This window comes from Dendropsophus ebraccatus, chromosome 9, assembly GCF_027789765.1.
Source record: "Dendropsophus ebraccatus isolate aDenEbr1 chromosome 9, aDenEbr1.pat, whole genome shotgun sequence".
In the NCBI taxonomy this organism is placed as follows: domain Eukaryota; kingdom Metazoa; phylum Chordata; class Amphibia; order Anura; family Hylidae; genus Dendropsophus; species Dendropsophus ebraccatus.
This window is the reverse complement of record NC_091462.1, coordinates 21174514-21193411: the sequence shown is the minus strand read 5'-3', so window position 1 is coordinate 21193411 and position 18898 is coordinate 21174514. Positions and strand designations below refer to the sequence as shown.

The 18898-nt window shown below is 43.4% G+C and overlaps 1 protein-coding gene across 1 annotated transcript; it reads right to left on the bottom strand.

The window, feature by feature from the left end:
• On the bottom strand, positions 1-17401 carry LOC138800748 (protein mono-ADP-ribosyltransferase PARP15-like). The gene is given in 9 exon segments (XM_069982688.1): positions 1-1745; positions 5528-5641; positions 5644-5701; positions 6908-7053; positions 7451-7496; positions 10431-10603; positions 14343-14405; positions 15448-15613; positions 15686-17401. Coding segments are annotated over 8 exon segments (1014 nt in total). The 5' UTR covers positions 15563-15613; positions 15686-17401; the 3' UTR covers positions 1-1446.
• Between the last annotated feature and the right edge of the window lie 1497 nt (positions 17402-18898).

The window sequence follows — 18898 nt, the reverse complement described above, 5'->3', positions numbered from 1 at the left end:
TTGTTTCAATAATAATAATGCTTTATTATTTGTATAGCACACACAGATTCCGCAGTACTTTACATAGTTTTGCCAATTATTGCTCCCTGTCCCCAATAGGGCTCACAATCTAAATTCACCTATCTGTATGTTTTTGGGTGTATGAGGAAACCGGAGTACCCGGAGGAAACCAACGCAATCACGGAGAGAACATACAAACTCTTTACAGAGGCCCCAGACGTCTTCTGTTATGCTCATCCAATGGCAGATGAGCAGCTGATGACGCGCTGGAGGGTGGCCGGCATGAGGGAGGGCTGGAGCAGTCAGGCCGGCCTCCTGAAGATGACGTGATCATCCCAAGATGGCGGCTGGGGTCAACAGTAATTCCGTAAGTATACAAAATCACACTTCCGGGTCTAGCGTGGGGGGGGGGGGGACATGGGGAAGGGGGCCTTCACTTAAATAACACACATTACAATGTTGTATAACTGTTATGTGTGTTGTTTAGTGAAAAAATGCTTTACACCACACTACCCTTTTAATACAATTTTTTTAAACATCACAAGAAAAACATACATAAAAAAATAACAAAACATTCAATGTCATACGAATTTTATTCTTACATTTTCCCTGATTTCTGAGCAGTTTATATGCTCTGGAATAAGCACGTAGGCTATGTTGACATGAGGTTTATTGAGTGTAATGACGGCCACTGGAATGTTATTCTAGTTCAGGTGGACTGATGGCCTTTGGGGTGTATTTATTAAAAAGTCCATTGAATTTGATAGTAAAAATGGTAGAAAAAGACAGTGAAAAAAGAAAAAATTTGTGTGAACAACTTAAAAATAATGTATATTGTTTACTAAAAAGCCCGCAAATAATTGTCATGATCATTATTTTAACGTCCGCGCAGACAATGTCCATTATTTAATACATCGTGTGCATTGGGCGGCCCTCATTCCATTGACTCATTTCCATGCATTTCATTGAGGTCAATTAAAATGCGTTAATAATGGACATTGTTTTAAAAATAAAAAGTGAGGGTTTTTTATGGATTAAATATTAAGGATTTGACTGTTTTTTTTTTTTTTTTTTTTTTTGCAAAAATACTCATATTGCTGGGGCCAGGTAAAAATTCTACCTCCAGTTTCCCATAGGACCCCCACAGCTCCTGTTTGGCCTCTTCCAGTCTCCCAATGCTCGCTGCTTCTGAGAATAGCGCTCTGACTTTTGACTTGTCTCTATGACAAAAAAAAGGGAAAAAAATGGCAGCACCCCTATGCCTCTATTCACACTGTAGGTTGCATGCCGCATGTGGCTAAAGTGCAGACAAAAAATGAGACGTGCGACAGATATTAAAAAATGAGGATCTTAGCAAACTATTTGATGAAACAGAGTGTACCATGTCACCATGTTAAGGTGTCCTCAGAGACATGGTCCCTACTCTAGCATTTACTCCATAAGAACCTATGTTGTTTGAGGTTGAAAAGTGATGAGATATTCTGGATATGCGTGGTCATCATGGAAAACAACAAAATACGTTCTCTCGGTAGGATTGTCCACCACGGAGTCATACCGATCTCCACTCGGGTCATCATTGATATACGGTGGTTCTTTGTAGCTGGAGTCTCCCTTGCAATACCTCCCGGTTATCACTGCAGCTTGGTAGACATATTTGCTTCTGTTGCTGTCAGGATTAGAATATCTGTCTCTAGCAGCGTAATTTGACTTAACCGAGAAGTAGGTTCCTTTGCCGCATGCTGTTCCTGTTGGGTTTAATGCAGTAATAATGATAACATTCTACTTAAATTAGTTACAAACCTTTATTATACAATTGAACTTTATTTACCAGGCTTGTAAAACTTGACAGTAGGTAGGGGCCCAAAGTAAAATGGCTCAATATTGTTGGGGCGCAGACATGCTTTTATCACCGTACTTTCTAGAAACATCAAAATGATACCCTCAGATGAATACAAACCCCAGAATCATAATCCCAGCACAATGGACCTCAGAATCAGACCTCCCGCACAATGGACCTCAGAATCAGACCTCCCGCACAATGGACCTCAGAATCAGACCTCCCGCACAATGGACCTCAGAATCAGACCTCCCACACAATGGACCTCAGAATCAGACTTCCCACACAATGGACCTCAGAATCAGACCTCCTGCACAATGGACCTCAGAATCAGACCTCCTGCACAGTGGACCTCAGAATCAGACCTCCTGCACAATGGACCTCAGAATCAGACCTCCTGACCAATGTACATCAGACTCAGACCCCATACACATGCAGAATAGACCCTTGTATCATATTGATCTCAGTATCAGACCCCAGGAGTTGGACAAAGCCCACCTTAAGGCTATGTTCACACTACGTAAATCTACGGTCGTAGTTCTCACCGCAGAACTACAGCCGTAGATCTGCGGGGTGGAACATAGCATTATTTGCTATGGGATCCCGGCCGGAGAGTACACACATTGTATACGCTCCGGCCGGTTCCCATACGGCGCCACAAACAACTGACAGGTCCATTATTTGCGGACGGAATTCAATGAATTCCGCCCGCAGAAGGACCTGTCAGTTCACACAGTGAAGCGAGCGGCTCCGGCCGCTTGCTTCACTGTGGGCTATGGGAAGCTCTGATGCGGGCGCGCTGATGCGCCCGCATCAGAGCTCCACGGAGGAAAGATCATCCAGCCGGTACTTAAGTACCGGCCGTGATGATCCGGGCTGAGACCGGCCGTTCAGTGACCCGGCCAGAGTCACGGAACGGCCGGTCTCATACGTAGTGTGAACATAGCCTAAAGGTGCGCGCTTAAAGGACAACTCCCACAAAAAATTTTTTTTGCTCATTTAACACACATTACAAAGTTATATAACTTTGTAATGTGGTTAAATACCCGGCCTGGCCCCCTTCCCCCACTTTCGGACCCCCGACCCCCCACCCCGGAAGTTAAGGAATGTATACATTACCTATTACGATCGTCACGGTCCTCTTCTCCGGGGCGGCATCTGGTGACGACGACGTCAGAGCCGAGGGGCGGTCCGGGTCTTCTTCCTCCTCGGCGTCTTCATGCAAAGTGAATGGGGATGAAAAGGCTGCTGGTGCACATGCGCACCAGCAGCCTTTTCATTGGCTGGAGCGCATCACATGGCTTCCAGCTTGCTCCGCCCTGATTGGCTGAGCTTGCTGGAAGCCATGTGATGCGCTCCAGCCAATGAAAAGGCTGCCGGTGCGCAAGCGCACTGGCAGCCTTTTCCATCCCCCTGGACCCGGAAGTTGGAGACATCGCTGGATGGCGGAAGGCGGCGACGGAGAGGCGGACGGCGGGCGAATCGAGTGGCGATCGTCACCGGAGAGATGGTGAGTATGGTGTCTGTGTGTGTCTGTGTTTTTTTTTTTTTTGGGGTCCCGCGGGAGTTGTCCTTTAAGGAATTTCAGTACATACACAAGCCTCCTTCACTACTGCTCCAGAAAAATGATCCAATGGCAAAGCTATAGCAGTCGCAGTGGTCGCTGTGACCAGGTCCGCCACCAAGGGGGGACCGCAGGGGCCCCCGCTTGTCACCTTACTGCCCCTTGCCCCCTAACTCAAGAAGGGGCCCCACCTAGCGCCACGTGGGTAGCAGTAATGCCTTGAGGGAACCGTCAGATAGCTCAAGGGAGTGCAGCGGCGCTCCGCTCCGCTATGCCGTCCCATGCGCACTGCGCCGCTGGCTCCCTTGAGCTATCTAAGGGTTCCCCTCTGGCGCCATACCGCTACCCTTCCCTTTCACTGTCGCCCTCCACTTGCCTGCATCACTGCCTGAGGAACTCCCTCCCCGACCTCACCGATCAGTGTTGCAGAGGCCGTCATCACGCATGCTGAAGGAGCTGTCCCCGTGCTCTAGCCAGACCAGCTGCCCTCCTCGCATTAGGTGAGAATAAAGTTTTTTGTTTTTTTTTATTTGTTTATTTATAATTATTATTTTATGGAGGGCACAGGGGGCATTATTACTAAGGGGACAGGGCACAGGGGCATTATTACTATATGCAGGGCACAGGGGGCATTATTACTATATGCAGGGCACAGGGGGCATTATTACTATATGCAGGGCACAGGAGGCATTATTACTAAATGCAGGGCACAGGGGACATTATTACTATGTAGGGCACAGGAGGCATTATTTCTATGTAGGGCACAGGAGGCTTTATTACTATATGCAGGGCACAGGGTGCATTATTACTATATGCAGGGCACAGGAGGGGCTTTTACTATGTAGGGCACAGGGGGCATTATTACTATATGCAGGGCACAGGAGGCATTATTACTATATGCAGGGCACAGGGGACATTATTACTATATGCAGGGGACGTTATTAGTATATGCAGGGCACAGGAGGCATTATTACTATATGCAAGGCACAGGGGACATTATTACTATATGCAAGGGACATTATTAGTATATGCAGGGCACAGGGGACATTATTATTATATGCAGGGCACAGGAGACACTATTACTATGTAGAGCACAGGGGGCATTATTGCTATATGCAGGGGACATTATTAGTATATGCAGGGCACAGGGGACATTATTACTATATGCAGGGCACAGGAGGCATTATTACTATATGCAGGGAACATTATTAGTATATGCAGGGCACAGGGGACATTATTACTATATGCAGGGCACAGGAGGCATTATTACTATATGCAGGGAACATTATTAGTATATGCAGGGCACAGGGGACATTATTACTATATGCAGGGCACAGGGGACATTATTACTATATGCAGGGGACATTATTAGTATATTCAGGGCACAGGGGACATTATTATTATATGCAGGGAACAGGAGGCACGATTACTATGTAGAGCACAGGGGGCATTATTACCTACTCACTTTACTGCGCATGACACCTTAAGTGAAATTTTTACTGTATAGGATCTTAGGGGTTGGAAAAAAGAAAGGAAGTTGCTGAAAAATTGCGGCGCATTTATGAACATTTTTATAAGTTTACACCACTGAATCCTGGTGTAGCTACTGGCCCCAGTTCACGATGAAGAATGCTGCAAGTTTTTTTGCATATATATATATATATATATATATATACCAATAGCATCACTTTGTCGAGGAAGGGGGGGCAAGTTGACCTTTTGTACCGGGGCCCAAGAGACATTAGCTACATCCCTGACCATGCCTGTGATGTTAGAGAAGGTCCTGCTGGTCAGCTGAATGATAGCTGAAGGGCCTTCCCTGACATCCTTCAGGGTGGCTCAGACCAGACCACAATAATCTTCTGGATTGTAACAATAGGGGTTTCAGAGGAAGTAGTCACACCCAGATGTGGGTTTCTGTGGAGACCCAAAAGTCCCTCATCCACACAGACACTAGTGTTATGAATGGCACTCAGCAGGCAGGGGCCCCATTACAGACTGGGACCAAGAAGCTACAAGTTACATGTTTACTCATTAAAGGCAAGAATTTTTTTTTGGTGAACTATCCCTTTAATATCTTTTTTTAGCAAAGAATATATGCATAGACCAGCTGTCTGATCACTTACCATTTCTACCATGATAAATTCAGTTAAATCCTCCTTTATTAATGTTGTTTAGGACATCGGATGTGGTGCCATGATAAAGGCAGCGGACATTTTTCTTCCCAGGGTACCTTTTTCCACCGCTTGCTTGTTAATTGTGAAAATCTGCCATAATTTTACATTCTGGATCCTTTTGATCTAGAAAAGAAACATGTATTTACATTTTACCTTTACTAATTAAAGGAGGAGTCCAGCCCAAAGTATTTTTTTAATGATGGGAGGAGTAGTAGTGTGTATCTGTCCCACTGCACCGAGCAGGGAGAGAGGGGGAGGTAGAGGCACCAGCACCTCTCTCCCTCCCTGCTCGGTGCCCTCCATTTGGGGAGCAAGTGTCCTTGCTCCCCAAATTATTCCATAAATGTACTGCATCAATAAAGCATTACACCACATTACATTACATAAACTTGAATACAGTGCCATTGACTTCTACATATAGAGCGCCCCCTGCTGGACACTCCATAGGAATTACACCTGATTCGTGACATCACGGTTTTTGAGAGCATTTGAAGCCTCACTGATCTACTAAACTAAGGAAAATAGCACTATAAATGCATTTCCCATAATTAATTTACATTAGGAATTTGTCTAACTTTCCATAAGTAATAACATATTAAAAAATATGTTTTGGCTTAAGTTTTCCTTTAATATCAGAGTTTGGTTAATCAATGTTTCCCACTTTTTTTTGTTCTAGGTTACACAAGTTATCAGTCTATTTTACAATATTTGAAGGGGAACTTAAAGTGTCACTGTTATAACATTTAAAATCTAAATCAACAGTAGATGTGATATAAATCAAGTGTGCAATATACATTCATATTTTTTTTTTTAGTTATCATGGAAAACACGGCACTTCCTGTGTCCTGAGCTTTTCTTTTTTTTGTCTAAACACAGGAAGTTCCATGTGGACTGATGGACACATTGAGCTGTGACACTCTGTACTGGCCGGAATTCCTGGGTTTAGTCTGTTTTTACAACCAGCACAGTCAGAAAATCTGCCTTCAGGAGACTGGACCCGGATTTCTGGTAAGTACAGCTTTGTTTTACAGCATGATAACAAAAAAAAAAATTAATGAACGTATATTGCAAACTTGCTTTATATCACATCTACTGTTAATTTAGATTTTGAAAGTTATAATGACAGGGACATTTAAAATGAACTCTGCAGAATGGTAAAGAAGTTGTCACCATGAAAACCATATGGTGGCCAATAGAGTGGCTGCATCTCAGAACCAAAGAGCCATGTGTAGTCTCCGTGCTGCCGTTCAGGCTCTGTATATGAGGCCACATAGTGTACATGATGCCATGTAATAATTTTAGTTAGTGTAGTTAGTAATCAACACTAACCTCAGTGACGACAAATACACTGGGCAATGCAGTTTGCAGAAATGTATCTTCAACAGTTTTGTATTCTGCTGAATCTCTGCTTAGTATCACTTCCTGAAAATCACTTCTTACAGTATCGGTCCATGTCAATGGAAAATCAATCCTCACTGTAAAGTAAGTAAATAATGTAAGAAATTATCCAGGCTTAGAATGTGCATGTTCCTCACTTGTTCAGCCAATAAGCAGCCACAGCAAAAAATGCTGTACCATGGGACTGGCTCCAGGAGAACAGTGGAGATGGAGGGAGTAAGGAAGGTAAGTATATGCTTTTTATGTATTTCTCGAGAATGAGCACATAAAAAACCCTCCCTTTCAAGACAATTTTCCATCCATGCAGACACTATGGGGGACATTTACGAAACCTCCGGAGCTTGGGAGGTCGTGACAAGGCGGGGATGAGGCGTGGCCTCCTCCCGAGCCTCATTTATCATGATTTACGCCTGCTCGTATTAAAATATTAATGTATAACTATATTTAATCTATTTTAAACATCATGATAAATACCTTGACCATGGATTGCAAACAATATAATTTCTTCCCGCTGAAGTGTCTGGAAAAAAAAAATATGTCTTTAACATCTATAAGTAAGGCAGGTATATTAGATAGATAGATAGATAGATAGATAGATGATAGATAGAAAGGAGACAGATAATAGATAAATAGGAGATAGATAGAAAATCAGGTGTATTTATAAAAAAAAAAGTATTTACATGCAACGTTTCTGTCTCATCTATAAGTAAGACAGAGCCGAGGAGTCAGACAGGGCTGCAGCCTCAGTCCTACTCTTTTTAACATTTACATCAATGAGCTGGCAGCAGCCCTGGAGTCCTCCTCGGCACCAGGCCTCACCCTCCACGACACCCAGGTGAGATTTCTCTTGTATGCAGACGACCTTCTCCTCCTCTCACCAACCGAGAAAGGTCTCCAAGACCAGCTGCTCATCCTGGAGAAATTTAGCACTACGTGGGCTCTGCCCATCAACCCAAAGAAAAACAACGTCATGGTGTTCCAGAAAAGAAAACGGAAACCAGCCGGGCATTCTACCTTCCTGCTGCACAACCGCCCACTCGCAAAAACAGACCGGTACACTTACCTGGGCCTGGAAATCAGCCAATCAGGGAGCTTCAAACAAGCCACAGAAATCCTGAAGGACAAAGCCTGCCGAACCTTCTATGCCATAAGAAGGAGCTTCTACCATCTTAGACCACCAGTGACCGTGTGGCTGAAAATATTCGACACCATCATTGCCCCAATTCTTCTGTATGGTAGTGAAGTCTGGGGCCCCGAGATATACCCAGACTGGTCAAAATGGGACTCCGGACCCACAGAAGTCTTCCACCTAGAATTCTGTAAATACCTTCTCCAGGTCCATTGGAGCACATCAAACAGCGCCTGTCGAGCAGAGCTGGGCAGGTTCCCACTACACTTTGCTGTCCACAAGAAGGCGCTATCATTCAGGGCCCACCTACACAGCAGCCGTCCCAGCTCCTACCACCACAAGGCCTTGCTGCATCAAGAAACCCCAGGAAAACCAAGCTCCCGGGAACAAGTCTCCCAAACCCAACCTGACCAAGCTGCCAACCAGCACATCATCACGAAAAGCCAAATCTGTAAGATGATAGACAAGGAGAAGGAGGATTACATCAGCGTCTGGAGGAACGACATCAGAGAATCCCAGAAACTGACCATATACCAGAGGCTACAGAGGGATTACAGACTGGCCCCATATCTGGAGAAACTACCCAACCACAGAGAGCGGAAAACCCTGAGCCGCTACAGACTGAGCGCCCACAACCTGGCCATTGAAACAGGGCGGCACCGACAGACGTACAAGCCCAGGGAGAGCAGACTGTGCCAGCAGTGCGACCAGAAGGCCGTGGAGGATGAGGCCCACTTCCTGCTACACTGCCCCAAATACTCAGCAGTGAGGGACACTCACTATAGGAGACTCTCCAATCTCCTTCCAGGCTTCTCCACCATGGAGGAGGAAGAGAAACTACCCATCCTGCTGGGGGAAGAAGAGACCACAGCAACTATAGCGGCACAATACGTCACTGCCTGCCATAGACTGAGAGGAGCGTGATACATCATGGACTCCAACTACCTGACCCCGGGTATCCCCCCACCCACATACGATACCACAGACTTCCGTCCCTACCCCCCATCCCTACCCATCTTCCCCACCCATCCCCCAAAAATCTCCTGTTTGCTTTGGCAATGCTAATATGTTATTTAGTAGATAGATTTGATAGATAGATAGATAGATAGATAGATAGATAGATAGATTGATAGATAGATAGGCGATAGATAGATAGATAGATAGATAGATAGGAGACAGATAGATAGATAGATAGATAGATAGATAGATAGATAGATAGATAAATCAAGAATTCCGCAGCACTTCCTTCAGTGAAAAATCAGGTGTATTTATTAAAAAAAAAATAGTATTTACATGCAACGTTTCTGTCTCATCACGAGACCTTTCTCAAGCAGGAGACGTGAATCCAGTCTTCAGCTGCTGGCACCCTGATACGCCGTTTTTATAGAGTGCACTCCATTGTGAACTTAGATAGATAGATAGGAGATGGATGATAGATAGATAGATAGATAGATAGATAGATAGATAGATAGGAGATAGATAGATAGGAGATAGATAGATAGATAGATAGATAGATAGATAGATAGATAGATAGATAGATAGATAGGAGATGGATGATAGATAGATAGATAGATAGATAGATAGATAGATCTCTGTTGGGATCCCGAGCCTAGGGACTTACTCAGTACAGCACCCGCCATCTGAATTTAAAAGTGCGGCTTTCTCCTACTTCTAGATAGATAGATAGATAGATAGACAGATAGGAGATAGATAAATAGATAGATAGATAGATAGATAGATAGGAGATAGATAGATAGATAGATAGATAGATAGATAGATAGATGGATAGGAGATAGATAGATAGATAGATAGATAGATAGATAGGAGATAGATAGATAGGAGATAGATAGATAGGAGATAGATAGATAATAGATAGATAGATAGATAGATAGATAGATAGATAGATAGATAGATAGATAGATAGATAGATCTCTGTTGGGATCCCGAGCCTAGGGACTTACTCAGTACAGCACCCGCCATCTGAATTTGAAAGTGCGGCTTTCTCCTACTTCTAGATAGATAGATAGATAGATAGATAGGAGATAGATAGATAGATGGATAGGAGATAGATAGATAGATAGATAGGAGATAGATAGATAGATAGATAGATAGATAGATAGATAGATAGATAGATAGGAGATAGATAGATAGGAGATAGATAGATAGATAGATAGATAGATAGATAGATAGATAGATGGATGGATAGAGTGACCTAGCTGGAGGGGCTGGAGAAGTAGTGCCTTTTAATGAATCTGGCTACATTACTCCAGATGAAACCTCCGCTATACTGTATATTCTTCCATAGCATTAGTCAATAACCATTACCTGTATCTCTAGGCCTTTGGCTTGAAAAACCTCAAGATATTTAGCGTAAATGTTTTCCTCAATAACAATGATAGAGATGGTTTGAAGGGTCGGAATCTGAGTCTTTGATAAGTAGTTTATAATGCTGCTCAAAATCGCCTTAATGGACTCTTCACAATTGACACGAGCAATGCCTGAAACAAATGTTACCACATCATTTAATATTATTTCAGATTACTTGGCAAAATCCAAGTATAACCCCTATATGTTACTATTTTGACGGAAAATCATTCCCAATTCCGCTGGCTGTTATGAATAGAGCAGTGGGTACGGCACATGTCCCACAGCTCTATTCTTTGCTATGGAGTGACAGAAAGAGGCGAGTACTCGGCTCTTTCCAGCACCTCCATAGGAATGAATAGAGGTGCAGGACACGTGCCGTACCCACTGCTCTATTCATAGCAAAGTCGGCAAGGCCTGATACGGAGATCGGTAAGGGTACAGAGGTCAGATCCCCTGCCATCTCCTACTTTTTCCCATATCCTTCTCCTACCCTATTTGTGAATATCCCTTTAAGTATTAATCTAGCTACATAAGTTGTCTAGAGTAATTCTTCACAAGTATAGGCATACCCTTCCCATTATCTACAAAGAAACAGATAGACAATCATATGGATACAGTTGATATCCACAACAACTGTGCCTCCTAGTGTTATGATTTCAAATGATTTTAAGATGTTTTGTATTACTTATTGCTTATGAGATGTACCCAAAAAATAATTTGCATTGATTATTACTTTTGGAGTGTAGGTTATTTTTGATATGTATATTTGATATAGCATTTTATCTTTTTGTGTTATGTGTAGTTTTCCTATATGTCAATAACTGGGGCGACCTTGTCACAATAGGCAGTTCATGGTCCATATGTTTAAGCAATATATGCCACTGTTCGGCTATATTCGCACTTAGTACCGTATTTTCCGGCATATAAGACGACTTTTTAACACTGAAAAATCTGGGTTAAAGTCAGGGGGTCGTTTTATATGCCTGGTATGGTTGCCTCATACGGTGGGGGGGGGTCTCAAAAATGGCCCTATTCCCACCGTATGGGGCGACCACTCAGTCTTTGGTTTGAAAACACAGAAACCGTGCCAATCTTTCTATTATAAATTTGCCCTTTCACTTCCACTCCTGATGTTGACTTAAAAAAAAAATTCTGAGCAAGACTGTCAGAAATACTGTGGGTGAACGTGGCCTATGGCTATACAAACACATACTATACAGTACGTTGGATCCCTCTGAGACATATACTCGCCCGATGTATGTCTGATGGAAGGCTCTGGAATGTTTACAGCGTTTTAAAGGGGTATTCTAGCAAATATAAATTATAAATTTTTTATATTTCATAAAATTATATAACTTTGTCAATATTTTATTATAAGAAAAAGTAAAAAAAAAGTTACATTTTTACATTGACAGTCGGCAGTAAAGGGCACCACAGCCCCCTGCTGCCATCAGTGGCTGTGGGGGGAAATGCCGAGCTGCACTAACCCTGCTACCAGGCACAGTGATATATCTCTAAAGGTGGCCATACACCTTCAGAAACTGATGGTCGAACAATTGTTCAGCAATCATTTCTCTATCCAGTCCAGCCCCTGTTCTCTCCACACTAAGGAACATTCAGTATACGCTCCGGCCGGGATCCCATGCGGACCCCCAAATAGCTGACATGTGAATTGCGTCCGCAGAAAGACCTGTCAGTTCACACAATGAAGTGAGCGGCTCCGGCTCAGGTGCTACGTGAAGTTCTGATGCGGGTGCGCACTGATGCGCCTGCATCAGAACACTGTGGCCGGAAAGATAATCCGGCCGGTACTTAAATACCAGCCGGGATGATCTGGGCAGAGACCGGCCGTTCCGTGACCCGACCGGGTCACAGAACGGCTGGTCTCTTTACGTAGTGTAAACCTAGCCTAATACTGATTGCCCAGTTGGGACAGTCTCAGTAAATTATGAACTTTTCATCTCCTGGACTTCTAGTGCCCCCCCAGGCTGCTGCCCAAAATCACCCATTATATTGCCCCCTATGGTGTACTGCATCCTCCCCTAGCCCAGGGATCTTCCAGGTGTATACCACAGGCAAGGGCGTAACTACCACTATAGCAGCCATAGCGGCTGCTAGGGGTCCCGCCGCATCAGGGGGCCCCATGGACTGCTCCTGCAATACACTGGGGCCCCTCATCATTTGCAGCACCGGGTGGCCCTGCTGGTCTCCTGGGTTTTGCAAATGTCCCTTTAACTGCAAGCACTGCTGACCAGAGCTAGCAGTTATGTAGTTATGACTTCACTTGACCATTTAGTGGTCAGTCGGGGGGGGGAGGGCAATCAAAAGTTTGCTATGGGGCCCAGCCATTTCTAGTTACGCCCCTGACCACAGGCAGTGTCAGGCTGCGGCCTACAACAGCAGCAGTAGAGTGGTGGTGACCTCTGCCCTGGTGCATGTCATTGACCTGAGCCTGCACTATAGCAGAGGAGGAAGGTGGGGATTATCTGGCTACTGAAGGGGTTACCTACCTACTGGAGGACATAACAGCCTAATGGATGGACTTCCTGCTTACTGGGGGATATATTCCTAATTTATGGAGGATATAGCTGTCTACTGAGGGAACACACCTTCCTAATGGGGGATTACCTACCTACAGGAGGGCCATGTCTGCCTAATAGGGAACTAATTACCTGCTAAAGGGGACATACCAGCCTTATGGTGGGATTCTATTTTAAAGAGGTGGGATGGGTGTTCAAATCATAAGGGGCCTAAGATGCTTGACAGAGTCTGTAGAGTCTTGCCATTGCGGTGAGCTGTTGCATTTTTTGTGTGTTTGCAATTTCAGCCATGGCAACGTGCTCCTGCCTAGTGTGAATGGTGTTCTAGGAGAGCTGACCAAATTAGTTTTTTTTGCCTGTTTCACTGTATATAGTCAAAGGTCTTACAATGGTTTTTAATCGGTAACAGAATGGCGGTATTATTCAGTCACTGTGTGATAGCAATGTGTACTTCTGGTTTGCTGGTATCATTGTCCCTTGCATAGTGTCAATGTTCATATTGTATACAGTGGATTTAGAAACAGTATGGCTTTATTAGTCAGCCATCATGCAATGGTAATGTGTATTCCTGGTGTGCCACTATTATTTGACCTTTAAATAGTGGTGTTGTAGGTTTTATTGGTGTTAGTACAGGGATTGTTATTCAGTAAAAGTATGGAGTATTATTCAGGTATTTATGTTGGTAATATTGTGATTATGTTGTGGTGGTATTATTATTGGTAATACTGGTCTTGGTTCTGGTATTTGGTAACTGTATGACTATATGATATAATCAGATTAGAGAAGAAGTCAGGCGATACCTTTTAGAGGCTAAGGGCCCTATTACACCAACAGATTATCTGACAGAGGGCACACATAGGCCGACATGATGCTGGCATGGATATTGAGACCATGTTGCAAAGTTTTAAATTTGAGCATTAGTTTATATTATCATCTCAGGGTAGAGATACATTTACACAGGTTTAGCTTCAGTGTCTCCTAATGATGAACGAACATGTTCGTAAATGTTCTAACGTTTGCATGATCATGACGCTAATTGTTTGTGTTCGCCTTTCACAAACAATTTGTCCGATGATTGGAATGTTTATAACGATCATCTTCGAACATATTCTAACATGCGAACGTTTATCTCACAATGTACGCAACTGATAATCTGTACCCATGTGAATAGACCAAAACGTACGCAACAGTGCAATTTACACTTTGCACCTCATTATCTGTACACATGTGCGTAAACCGAAAAATCCGCTTTTACTGTACGTTCGTTATTTGTTCGTGAATGTTTGGCGAATATGTGTGGGCAGATGACAAGTAGATGTTATGTTCATACCTTGACGTGCACATTCTTCCTTTACAGTAGGTCCTGCAGCTGCTATAGTGGCTTTAGATAGACCTGCAAGTATAAAGCAGTTCTTTATGCTAGAATCCTACTAAAAAGTTACACTAATCTAATATTTAGAAATAGAAACAAGAATCTATATAGGTTTTCATATTAATTGGCCATGAGGGCAGACTAAGGGGGTATTTCCTTAAGCCATTTCTTACCAGTTCAATTAGTGAACCGGTCCCCGTAAAGGCCCCCATTACACCAAATGATTATCGACCGTACTTGGCCAATTATCGACCGTTCGGGCTGATAATCGATTTGTATAATAGGACATAGTAAAAGGCAACAATCAGCTGACATGCACAATGTCGGCTGATCGCTGTCTTTCAGCATGTTCAATCAAAACGATCCCGATAGTGACGGTCTTCTGATCGCCTCTCTGGGTATTAATATAATACTTCAATGGGCCTCCTGAAGATTGGGGAGATTTGTAAATTGCATGACAAAGGAAATGGGGCTCCTTTCTACCTAGAATTTGCATTAGGAGTACTACATATTTTGTGGGACCAAAGCTTTTTCTTAAAGACAGTGTCTGATTAACTTAAGAAGACTTAGAACATGTCTGGGATTTAAAAAGTCAAGCAAGAAACACCCTAGAAAAAGAAGTTACACATCTATAGACCGCTGTTTCAATGTTGTTGCCCCTCATCAGTACAGAGCAGAGTACTGGCTGGCTGCATAAAGACCTATCATCACGTTACCAAAGGGGTAATATTTTTCCTTCAAGAGAGTGTCTTAAAGATGTATGAAAACTTATAGGCCATTTATGCTCCACTGGGAATTCTGTGAAGAAGGATATATAAAGCAGCTCTCCGATGTCCCCTTTAATTTTTGAGGTAGCTTTCCCTTAAAGTCCCGACCTACTTATGAAACCTTAGAACATGACTTGGAATTTAAAGAGCTCCTTTCTCAGAAGTTTCAGGATTAATAAATCCCTATTCATTTGCCAAGGCTTCTTAAAAACATCAGGCACTCACGTGAAGGGCGAGCTACTTTCAAAATTGGTATCAGAGAGCTGCTTGGCATAATTTAAAAAAAAAAATCTTACCATTGTCTGGGTCTAGTGTTGCATTAGTTAAGTTCACTATGGCATCTGTTCTTGCAGTAGTGATGTTCCCATTTTTCAATATCAGAGATGTTTCACAAATAGCTGCCACACTCATGATGGCGCCTTCCCCCAATACAGAACAATTCTAAGTCACTTGGTTTCATACCTAGAAAGTAAACAAATTATGTAAAAATGTTAATGTTATGAGCATATGGCACTCATGACATGGCTCACTCACCATATTGACTCATTGCATAATGTGCACGGCATCAAGTCTCTAAGCTACAAAATGTAAATATTCTTGAAACGGTCTGTTGCATTATAATTTTTTTTACACATTAGTTTTTACACAGTGGTCATTGTCATGCTGAAACAGGAAACCAAGACATTTATTAAAGACAACAGTATTATATGCCGATCTTACAAGAAATACTTTAAAATTAAATTTCCAATTTTATCAAGGGGCTACTGCTGCCACTGTCCAGAACAGTAGCAAATGCCACACGGCAGGAGGCATTATTACTATATGGGGGGCACAGCAGGAGGCATTATTACTATATGGGGGCACAGCAGGAGGCAGTATTACTATGGGGGCACAGCAGGAGGCAGTATTACTATGGGGCACAGCAGGAGGCATTATTAGTAGGGGGCACAGCAGGGGATCCTACATACAGGGGGCAAAGCACTTGACATTATTTCTATATGGGGGCACAGCAGTGGACATTATTTCTATATGGGGGGCACAACAGATCCTACATACAAGGGGCAACCCCCTTACCTACTCACTTTACTGCGCATGATACCAAACAGTGGAATTGCTACTGTATGGGACCCTATAGGAGAGGGAAAGGGAAGGAAGTTGAAGGAAAATTGCGGAGCCTAAGATCTTTGTCTGGCAGGTTATGAAGAGATGAAATGTAGCTGGAAGAAATCATCATAGAGGCCTGGGCCGGAGGAAAAGGGGACATCTCAGATCAAAGTAGACGTCATGTGTGAGGTTTTTGCATTTTGAAGAATGTTACCTGGTAGGAGTTCCCCGAGGTAAAAAAGGTTGGGAGACACTGGCCTAGTGGATAGGAGCTAGGGCCAACCTCCCAGAGGCTGTGTGTACAGGGGGAGCTGTGAAGGAGCTCTCGCAGTGGTGTGCACCACTGGGGTGTACTGCTTCCGATGACAGTGACCCTGACAGAAGCCCAGGGCGAGTGGCTGCCTGTGTCTGCTTAGCCGCAGTTATTTTGAGTGGAAGCAATAGAGCTGGGCTAATAAAGCCGTCATTGGGGTTACTAGCTTCTGCACTGGGCTCCTTCACTAACTGCTTACGACAGCACTCAGAGGGCCCATGCCCTGGATGTTTTAGGACCCTAGCAACGCCCCTGTTGGCAGCTATCATTTAAGTGCCAAAAAGCAGCCGTCTATTGATAATGACAGCCACAAATAATGATCATGAACATTATTTGCGGCTGTCATAAACAATAGATGGAACGTCTTAAATGTCCGTCATTATGGCGCAAAGTTGCTGTTGTTTGCCTCAAAATGCTAAATAAAACTATGTGGAAATGGACATACCCTAAAGGCTATGCTTGATCCCATGACCTGAACAGACAACTGTCCAGGCCATGAGACCCATGATCGGGCCAAGAGTTGTGGGATGCATGAATGTACCTGTTTACACTTGCATAAAATCCGCCTTGATCTCATAACATGGCTCCTCCACAGTTTCCAAATTTTCTTTTAACAAAGATGTAACCATAAGCTGCTGAGCCCCAAAGGTAAACCTACGAGGCATCCCCCCTACAATGTACCATTTATAATACCAATGTCTTCTTACAAACAGGTGGTGAGGAACGCAACCACAACATACGTTAGAAAACTACTAAATTTTCATTATACCATTGACAATTGTTAATACAAAATGGGAAAAAAAATTGTTGAGAAGCTCAGAGAATCTTTAAGAGAATAAAAAGGATACAAATACTCACAGAGGTTGTTTCCACCTCCATTGGTGTCTTTGTGGCTTAGAGTCTTTTAATGAATAATAGTTGGTATGGAGAGGATGTATTTATAAGGATTGCAGTCACCTTCCCACAATACAAGAAGGAAAAGGTCTGATATGCTCTAGGGAATTTCCAGTAAATTTCCAGATTCCAGTAAACACCCAACCCTAAAGATTATTTCTTTCACTTTTGTAACTCCATGTAGCATAGGTGTAACTGTTCAATGTGGTAATATACAATGTTATGAGATAACATTGTCCCTGATAAAAAGTCCTTAAAGGTATATTACTATGTTGTAACATTATAACAGAATTCAATGCCGTAACATCCTGATCAGTCTGACCAATGGTACCTCCACCAATCCCAAGAATAAATGGACTGAGGTTCCTTCACCACAATATAATGTATGTATCTCCCTATAATCTGACATGTATACATAGATTTATAGTTCAGAAACCCATTTGACATAATACTTTCTGGATATTGTATGGTTGCCTCAGAGCACCTCTACATAAATCAGCGTACTGTTGGCGCTGCAGGGACATTTTTAATCCTGGCGCAGAAAACGTCAGACTTAATAAATGTCCCCCTTAGTGTTGCTGGTAGAGCACGGTGCTGGGGCAGCTGAGCTCCTAGGTTCAAATCCCAATAAGGGCTTTGCAAAGAGTTTGTATGTTCTCCCCGTGTTTGCGTGGGTTTCCTCCCACACCCAAAAACATACAGAAAGGTGAATTTAGATTGTGAGCCCTAATGGGGACAGGGAGCAATAATTGGCAAAAACTATGTAAAGTGCTGCGGAATCTGTGTTCGCTATACAAATAAAACTATTATTAATTTTTATTAGTTATATATAGTCTTAGAGGGGGATTTATGAAGACCGGTGTACAAATACGCCGGTCTTATATTAGGCCCGGACCCCTTTCCCCGGCAGGATTCACTATGAGATGCACGCCTCTTAGTGAATGCAGCTGGCTGGGCGTCAGAACCTGCGCCGGTGTACTAAATCTACACCTGCTGGAAGCAGGTGTAGATTTGGGTCATGATTTATGCCTGCGAGCAGGCATAAATCATGATAAATGAGGCACGGGAGGAGGCCACCCTCCCCGCCTTGTCACCCCCCCCCCAAGCTACCCCAGCCTGCCCATCAGGCGACAGGGAGAAAGGGCAAATCTCCACCTTCTCCCTGGCATACACCTCGGGTGGACGCTTCATAAATGTCCCACTTAGTGTTGTTGGACGTGTGTTTAGTCTTAGTGTTGCTGTTAGAGATGTATACAGTCTTAGTGTTGCTGGTAGAGATGTATACAGTCTTAGTGTTGCTGGTAGAGATGTATACAGTCTTAGGGGGAGATTTATCAAAGGGTGTAAAATTTAGACTGGTGCAAACTACCCCCAGCAACCAATCACAGCTCAGCTTTAGGCAGTGCTGAAAGGAAAGCTGAGCTGTGATTAATTGC